The sequence below is a fragment of the Urtica dioica genome, chromosome 5 (genome assembly GCF_054948205.1).
Source record: "Urtica dioica subsp. dioica isolate 48M chromosome 5, U.dioica_male_clone48M_v1_H2, whole genome shotgun sequence".
Taxonomy (NCBI): domain Eukaryota; kingdom Viridiplantae; phylum Streptophyta; class Magnoliopsida; order Rosales; family Urticaceae; genus Urtica; species Urtica dioica.
Window position 1 is genome coordinate 28,617,226 of NC_142760.1, and position 9,191 is coordinate 28,626,416.

General features: G+C 37.0%; 1 protein-coding gene across 1 annotated transcript; it reads left to right on the top strand.

Moving 5' to 3' along the window:
• Nucleotides 1-2,726: 2,726 nt before the first annotated feature.
• Nucleotides 2,727-5,284, top strand: LOC149397742 (uncharacterized). The gene is made up of 7 exons (XM_089615403.1): nucleotides 2,727-2,825; nucleotides 3,123-3,222; nucleotides 3,297-3,325; nucleotides 3,865-4,062; nucleotides 4,644-4,694; nucleotides 4,837-4,901; nucleotides 4,987-5,284. Exons 2-7 carry the CDS (start codon nucleotides 3,131-3,133, stop codon nucleotides 5,098-5,100), a joined length of 549 nt encoding a protein of 182 aa, XP_089471529.1. The 5' UTR covers nucleotides 2,727-2,825; nucleotides 3,123-3,130; the 3' UTR covers nucleotides 5,101-5,284.
• Nucleotides 5,285-9,191: the final 3,907 nt, after the last annotated feature.

Below are 9,191 nucleotides of genomic sequence, written 5' to 3' on the forward strand. Positions count from 1 at the left end.
CTAAACTCGACGAGCAAAGGACTCGAAGATTCAAAGATCGAAAGACCCAAAGGCATGAAGATCCAAAGGACATAAAGACTCAACAAAAACGGGGATCACAAAGGTTTCGAAGACCAAAGATTTGAGGATTCAATGGCCCGAAGGTCCAAAGAACACAAAGAACGAGAAGAACATGAACACATGAAAAGCTTGAAGAACACAAAAATCAACTACTGAAGAGGCTATGATGACAAGAATAAAAATCTTCACCACAACCTAAGTGCGGCTATAGGTTTCTGCCTTAAATCGAACTGTGAATGATTTTAAGTGTTGACCTAAAAATGACGTTAACAAGTACTTTGCAAAATGGTATTAATAAAGGGTGGACTAAAAAAAGAAAGAAGTAAGAAATGATGGCTATTTGAGAGAGAGAGAGAGAGAGAGAGAGAGAGAGAGAGAGAGAAGTAAAGTAATGGAAATAGTTATGATACAAGCAGAGCCGCAATAAATTAATAATCTTTATGTCAATAGATTATTAAGCAGATAACGTGCTTTACAATTTGTCATGCCATCAGATATTTATGTAAAAAATGCTTTATAGATTTACAATTCAAATTTGCATGATATATAGATGTCTGAGATTTATGAACTAATTACAATATATTTGAGGCTAGGTTATAGAACGTGATTTTGAATTCTTTAGTTCTCTCACACATTCTTTCTATATGTGCATCCAATTAACTCAGATCTTGATCAGTCAGAGGCTGCGCTGATGGAATCAACGATCTTCGACACCACCACTATCATACGATCCAAAGATCCATGACTTTTGGATGACACAAGTTGCATCCATGACCTTTAGATGCAAGGTATTGGATGCGACTTTTTGATCTCGCATCCAAAAATCCCTTTTGTCCTAGTGCCTAACTTCACTCACACATTCAGAATATCAACACTAACTAAAATGAGAGTGAGAGCTTATAAAACAACTAAATAACTTGCCGGAGTCGGAGTCTGAAGATCGCCGAAAAACACAATCACAGCGAGAGGTGACTAGATCCTTTTAACTTCAACTTTTACGTGTTCTTATATTTAGAATATGTACTATAAGTTCATACACAAAGTACAACTTTGATATTAGCATTGTGTCTTATTATTGTGCACTACATTTGGTATATAATGCCATTTACGGTTTCTAAAGAAAATTAAAATTTGAGAGTTTGAAATTTTATTACAACATGTAATGTAGGTCATAAGAAGTGTAGTGGTTTTTAATTTAATAGACGTGCATGCTTGTTCTAAAGATGTTGAAATACATAATTGAAGTCTTGAATTTTCAAAAGAGTTTTTTTTTTTTTTTTTTAATTTTTTTTTTTTTAAGTATATTAAGAATATAGTTGATAATATATTGTTTGCATTCTCGTTCCACATGATCGACACATTCCACGAGATTGCAATGAAGGATTTCCTGAAGAATAGTTTCGGCTCGTAACAAACGGTATTGCATTAGGTAGTAATTGTAATTAAGTAAATTTTAAGCTATTCTATATTTGTAATGTGTATTTAAAATTATTGAACGAAAATAGTTGCCAATTTGTGCATACTCATATCTTTTTTTTTTTTTTTTTTTACTATAAATGGAAGGGAAAAAAAGAGGTGATGTGACTGTAGTCCTAATAAAACTCACACTATTTAGTCTTATTCATCGCCGCTGGATCTTTTTAATCTGGGTAAGGTGTTAAATTTTCTCTCACCAACTCGAGTATCTGATCCGATCTAGTCATCAGTCGTGAAGTCAGAATATTCGTGAAAAGTATCAACAAGTGGTTGCGGGTCCTTATTTATAGTGAATAAGGACCCAAAGAAAACTTGTGGTCGGCTCAAGTCATGTGAAGGTGAAGCTCGAGCCCTTGATTAAAGGCTTTGCTCCTGACCTTCCTGGCCGCGTCATTGGGTAGCGAGGTCTCGTGGAAGGATCACCTGCAGGCTGCAGAAGGCTAGTCTCGCAAGATGTGACGAGACCTTGTGATTGGTCATCCTGGGGCCATGCCTTGTTGAATGGTCGCATTTTTGCCTCGTGTCTTGCCATGTGGCGGTGGCGAGACTTTGCGTGTGTTTCTTAGTGATTTTAATCTTGCTCAATGTTGGTAAAACCTTCTCCTTGAGGTGTCGCGGATCCTCGGCCGGTGACTGGCTTTGCAGAAGCGAGAAATGAATCATAGCTCATTTTTCGTCGCCGTTTGTCTTTTTCCAAGGAAGCGGATTTTAAAGAACGCATTACAATATAGTTTAGTCTAAAATTAAACACTAGAAGGTTGAAAAATGTTGGATGTTATAAGAATTGTAATCTCAAATGGGTTATTCATATAATTTTTCCGTGTTTATACTTTATACACAATTTTAAAACTAAAAGGTAGAATTTCACATATTATTTAGGGTTATTTAGTTATATAGTTACACGGTTATAGTGAATTTGGATATATCACACCATTGGCTAATTTCTTGTAAATAGCCAAATTAACTTATTAACAGATTAGTAAAAGACGTATTTAACTCAGTCAAACATATAAAAAAGGTAGTTAATAGGCTGTCACGTATGCAAATTGGCTATTTACAAAGTATTTACTAAAGGTTGGCTAATTTACAATTTATATAGTTTAGATGGCTTACGTAGCCAATTTTTTGTATTATTTATGCGGAAAAAAAGGGTATAAATACAACTTTCAACGACACTTTCCATTAAAATAAAAATAGAAAACAAACACAATCAACTCAGTGGAAAGAGTCAATTGCTATCGCCATAGCCACCGTTCCGATCCTGCTTCACTCTCTACTACAACTACAATGTATGCTCTCTCTCTTTCTCTCTCTCTCTCTCTCTCTCTCTCAATTATAATTAGAAAAGAAATGGAACTTTTATTGGCATCAAAGATTTTAGGGCTGTTGAAAAATTAGTTATAAAGAGCTAGCATATCAGGTCAAGGGTTTGTTTGGGATCTTCCTGGACCAAAGATTTCCGATTTACGTACCCAAAAAAATATATGAAAAAATTTGTCTGTCATTACTGTGTACACGTATTTCTGTGCGTGTGCCTGTTTTTATTTTAATTTTAATTTTATACTAATTTGATTCGCAAAAAGCAGACACAATAATGGAAAATTCCTCAACGTCAGCTCAGCCGCCGGCGACAGCGACGGAGCAGGTCGCCGGAGTCGTGAAGCGCTATGCTCCACCCAATCAAAGGTATATATATACATACATATATACATATATACACTATTTACCGATTCTGAATTGGCCTTCAAATTGTTTCGTAGGAATCGGCTCAATCGGCGCAAATCTACAGGTCATACACTCTCTAGCCCTAATCGTTTCATTATGAATTGTTGGTACTTTTTTTCTGACTTTAGAATATGTTTACTTGGCATTTGTTAGGTAGCCTGAAAATAGCTAATAATAGCTAAAGAAAGACATGAAACTGCTTTGCTAAACTCAAAGATCATTACATTATCATAGGAGAAAACTCCTGAAACATTAATGTCTTTTACGAAATGAAATCATGTTTTCCCAAATAAAAGGTGTGAAGAAAAACCTCTTTTAAAACTTTCACAAAGTTCTACGATATGTGTGTAGTGTTTGATCATTTCGTCACATATTATGTTGCCGTGGAATAGTTCTGATTATCCATATCTTGGTGCTGTTATTGTACTTGGCTGTATGTACATGGTGACACGTAAATCTAAGAGCTTGATCGATCATACACTGAGTAAATATTATTCTATCTTTGTAAACTATTGCTGCATCGTTTTGTGCACTCTTGGACATGAGGTACATTTTTTTACTTACTTTTGGTTTGGACTCAATGTTACTAGTTTAATGTTGCAGAGCGGATTGATCGACCTAATAATAGTTTTGGAAATGAAATAGAAAAGAATCAAGCTTTTGCCTCCAAAAGCGCCGCTTTTGTTGATAACTCTGACGGTGGAGGCAGTAATATTCAGAATGAAAACCCTCGCCATCGTTCGCGGTTGATGGGTTTAGAGGGGTGCTCCAGCGGTGAGGCTGCTCAGCTCATGAATGACCGTAAGTATATATCACTTATTCGTTCACATTTACATAAAACACGACACTTTTGCATCTCTCGAGTTCATAAAATGCCATTGCAGATAAGAATCAGAAATACCCGTTTAGATATTAGGTGGCTTACTAATAATTTAAGTGCATTGCTTAAGTAGGGTGATTAGGGTGATATCTGGACGTAACACGGTTTACATCTCGTTAAGATCAAATAATGTTTAGAATTCTCCGAAGGTTGTTATTTTTCAAACGAAAGAAAAGAGAAACTGGTTCGAAATTTGAATATTGGTATAGAATTGTGTCACTAGCCAATGTCAAAATAAAGTTACCAACCGAACTTGACTACTATTTTCTAATCTTGGAAAATTACTTGGAATCTCATTAATTAGCGTACAATATATAAATTGGAATATAATATTTGACGTTATAGAGTTTTTTTGGATGCTCTTGATCCAACTTCGTGCCTTTTAGCAATAATATTTGGTTATGACTAGCTACAACGATGCTCTTAACCGAAAATTAGACATCCATAATGAAGCTCGAAAGTTGATCAAGCGTATAATTGTGGACTGATCTATTGATTGCAGGCTGGGCAGCTGTGATCCAACAAGCCAACGATCCATCAATTGACACGTCAGGTCGGTAATAGAACGACAGAATTAGATTTATAAGAACGAAAGGAAATTGTCGGGGATTAAATAATATATATGGCATTCAGGGAATGTTTTGTAATTGTGATTTTTCTCTTTTTTTTTTTTTTTTTTTTTTTTTTTTTTTCAGAAAGACCGGTCATCTACGCCGAAAAGACTACTGCTTGGAGTCCTCAATTCAAACTTCCTCACCAGGTGAGCGAGTAATGATAAAAGTCGGAATCTTTTGAATTCGCAATTCTGACTCTTTCGTGCCGTATTTTGGGCTTATTCTCTTCAGATCATGTCCCCAACCGGTGGTACTGTCCCCGAAATGGACTTCTTGGCTGAACTTCGCCGTGCAAAAGCCAGAGCCGCCGCAAAATCTACATCTGGTGCTTCTCCCGAATCGTAAGCATGTATGCCAGAACTTGTGTCGTTAGTTCTATGAGCTTGATTTGGTCTTTTTTGTCATTTTTTACAATTCTCTCATTCTTCTTTCTTCTTATGCACATAATTTCTTATGATCCTCATTTCGAAAGCAAACATTCGTAGTGGTATGATTTTATATTATCGTAGTTTTCTTATTTTCATCTGAATTACATTGATATATTTAGTCTTTTGATTTTTGTATCATTCTAATTAAACTTATTTATTTACAAATTATTAGCGAAATAGCCAACTAAAACGTTGGCAATTGCTAAATAGCCAAAGTTTTGTAAATATTAGGTAAATAGCCACTACGATGACATGGACGAATCATATTTTTTTTTCAATTCCAGAGCGTATCCTTTTAGCATTTGAATCCGAAAATTTTTAAATTTTGAATTTTTCAAATTTCCCGAGCATCAGTGTTAACAAAATTTAGGTGGTTATTTCGGGTCCTTGGTTTAAGCAACTGTGATATACGTGGGTTATTTATTCCTCTATCGGATTTCCATATATATATATATATCTGTCGTATTTATTTCTTTTTTTTTTATTTATTTTTTTTTTACAAAAAATGAGCAACTGAAATATTATCCGATTCTTATATATTCCAATCTTATATTGTTTCCTTAGTAGTTTTATTTCCTTAATAGTTGTTTATTCTTATTTAATTTCAAGCGCTCATTTTGTTTCATTCAAACTTCTGGAAATTGCACCGATTCACACCATGGCTGAGTTTTCTTTGATTGAATCAGGTGGGGTTCTTTCTCTTTTGAATATTTATGTCGTTTTCACACTTAGATTACCATTTTATTTTCGTATATTTACTGTCGCAGTTATTGTGAGCGCCTTATTTTTTATGGCAGCTGTTTTCGTTCTCGCCATTGTGGTTGAGCCCTATTAAACCTGTTTGCAGTAAATACGTGTTAATATTTCAATTTAACAATTTTTTGGCTTGACAATTTCTGCAGTAAATACATGTAAATACGTAGAAACAAATCATGTAAAATACCTAGACATCATATTCATGACCAACTTCATACTTAAATCATCGACATATACATGCAAACATATTATCATTATTTACACATCAAGCCATATATAACCCGAAATCCCCTAATCTCGTCTACAAAATTTAACAATTTGTTGACTTGACAATTTCTTCAGCAAATACTTGTAAGTCTGTAAACTCACTTATGTTTAATCTTCGTAAATACATGGATGAAGAAGATGAACCCAAAATCGGCGTCCATTCAATACTAGTTTCTAAAAAGCCCATATATTTTTTTTCTTCTTTTTGTGGGTAAATCTCTATCGAAATGAAGTAAATACTAATTTAAATAAGCATACCTCTTCTAATTTCGGCAACTGAAGATGCTTGCTGGGGAAGATTTTTTTTTTTTTTCAAATATGAGGAAATGAACCGATTATGGCTTTATGCATGTGGTTATCAATTTGAAAGTTAATACCCTCGATTCGCGCATTCAATTCCGGATTTACTTATTTTTTTAATTAAATATTATTAGATAGTTTGTTTGGGTGGGAATGAATTGGGGCAATTTTGTAAACTTAGTTGTACCATTAAAATCTGAGGGATATTTACCTAATATTTACAAAACCTTGACTATTTTGCAATTTTCAATGTTTAAATTGGCTATTTTGCTAAATTAACCCGTTTATTTATACATTCTAAGATTTTAGTATTTCTAACAGTCATGTTGAATAACGTAGTCATGTTTTAACGATGCTCAGTGTTATACAAAGCTAATAAATAACCGTAGAGTTAACAAATAGCGCAATAATAATCAATGTACATGAAAGCGTCGACTATCTCGCTAGTCAAATAAAGTTTTTTCCTCTCCGTACCAGTACACTTTTTGGAGTTTCTAAAGTGGGTTTTGGACCTTTTTGTGTTAGTTTCTGTTCTGAAGGATCACATTTGGTCGGAGAGTTATTTCAAGCGAGATCGAGAGTTGTTTAAGTGATTTTGTCTCCTGGGAAGTATAAATACTAGATCCAAAGGGAAACACTGAGTGGTAGTGAGGAGAAATTCTAGTTCCAAGTTCTGAGAGGGGTTTTTTCTGGGGAGTGGGTATAATGGAGTTGCAGGGAAATCAGGAAGACGATGTGGTGCAAACCACCTCTTTCTTGGCGAAAAAACTGGTTATTTCAGAAAAGCTGAACGAAGGTGGTGAAAGAGCGGAGCCGCTGTTTTTGGGAGGTAAAGTTTTGGCTGCTTCCTTCATCGGAGCTCCAAGAGTGAAAGAAGTGTTCAATGGAGTTTGGAGATGCAAAAAGCCTTGGTCGGTCAGAGAAATCAAGCCGGGATTACTTTAGTTTAAGTTTGAAGGAAGCGAGGACATGGTACGGGTGCTGGGAGGGAGACCCTGGACCTTGAAGGGGTTCCGAATGATTCTCAAGCAATGGCCGGCTCACCTGAATGTGGAGGAGTTGGACTTCTCTACGACGCCTTGTTGGGTCAAGATGTGTGGGATCCCCCTAGGATACCATAACATTGAGAACGCCCGGGAAATGGCTACAATGTTGGGTACCTTCTTGGGGTTCTCAGGAAGGACGGGAAATGATCTCAAAATGAGGGTAGAGATACGGGTTGACAAAGCGGTGCTTGCTGGTTTCTTTCTTGACCGGGAAAACTTGACGTCGATCTGGATACAGTGCAAGTACGTAAATCTTGGACGGATATGCTTCAAGTGTGGTAGACTCGATCATGAATCTGTGTCGTGCCGAAGAAGGGAAGTGGCTAAAGTCCTGGAATTCCATTCGCCAGAGGTCAACATGTTCGGAGAATGGATCCATGATGAATTAGCGGTCAAATCTTGCTATGTGGGATTAGAAAGATTTGTGGATAAAGGAAAATTTCCAGAAGCAATTTCATGGCTAAACGACCCAGAAAACGAAAGTCTTATTCTCGAGGAAATGGCCTTGGCATGGCCGAGACCACTGGAATGCAGATCAGAAGCGGTGGAGACGGGAGTTTCAACAGTGCAACGAGCCAAGTTCGAGTCTAATCAAAGTACAGTAAGAGCTGTTGAAAAGCATAACAACTCCCTTATGACTGGAGGACATAATCTAGTGGGAGAGCCGCGAATGAATTATGGAAAAGAAGGCAGAGAGATTTCCTCATTAGATGGAGTGAAAATTGGTACTATCTGTACTGGCGTGTCAATAGTCAATCTCAGCAGAGATGAAGGGGTTGTTCAAGGTGGGTCCAGCAGAGAGGGAATGCTCTCGAGTGTGACAGATGAAAAAAAGGGGAAGTCCTTGTCTCTTAGTGGGAGCATGAATATGCCTGATTCTAAAGCCCATCAGGTTGCCATTGCTGGTGGATCTGGGTCGAGCACCCATGGTGAAAAGCATGAAAAGGAAGGGCTGATTGGAGTTGAATAAGATTTGGCTATTCTGATATCACAAGAGGAACTGGAAACTCTGGATAAGTTGGCAAGTCCAAGAGAGGTGAATGGGCCATATTTAAAGAGAAAAAAACGTGATGGAGATAGATTTTCTTCAGAACAACGAGAGTCATTTCAAAAGAGCAAGAGTTAGATGTGGTGCACGGGCTGGGAGATATTTCGATTCTGGCCACTAAATTTAAGATGACTTTTGATCCGGGGAACCAAGGGGAAGGTGTCAAGGCCAGAGTGGAGGAGAAATCCAAGATCAAATGTGGGAAAGCTAGCAGAGGATCCGCAAGTACCGGGAAGTCAAGGGATGTCATCAAGAGCCACAAGAAAAGAGAAGTTTCAAATGTTTCTAGCTTCAAGACTGAGGAGGCGGGTCATCCTAAGCCCCCAAACCCCCAATGTTAGTACAATCTTCGAATTGCCGAGGTCTCAACGGAGACTTGGCCGGGGGGTCCTGCGGGGGCTCGTGAGGAAGTGGAATCCGGATATTGTTTTTCTCATGGAAACAAAGATGGGAATGGCAAAGATGGATAAGATTCGGAGCAAGTTGGGTTTTTGGGGGGGTATTTCTTTCCCGGCCGTGGGTACGATGGATGGTATTTGCTTATGGTGGAAGAGAGGGATTTGTTTAGACGTATGGAAAATTACCAAAAAC

Bases quoted from the DNA above. Each gene is read 5' to 3' on its own strand.
- LOC149397742 (XM_089615403.1), top strand. From the start codon at position 3,131: ATGGAAAATTCCTCAACGTCAGCTCAGCCGCCGGCGACAGCGACGGAG. The intron at 4,063-4,643 runs GTAAGTATATAT...TATTGATTGCAG, and splicing joins TGCTCAGCTCATGAATGACC to GCTGGGCAGCTGTGATCCAA. The intron at 4,695-4,836 runs GTCGGTAATAGA...TTTTTTTTTCAG, and splicing joins TCCATCAATTGACACGTCAG to AAAGACCGGTCATCTACGCC.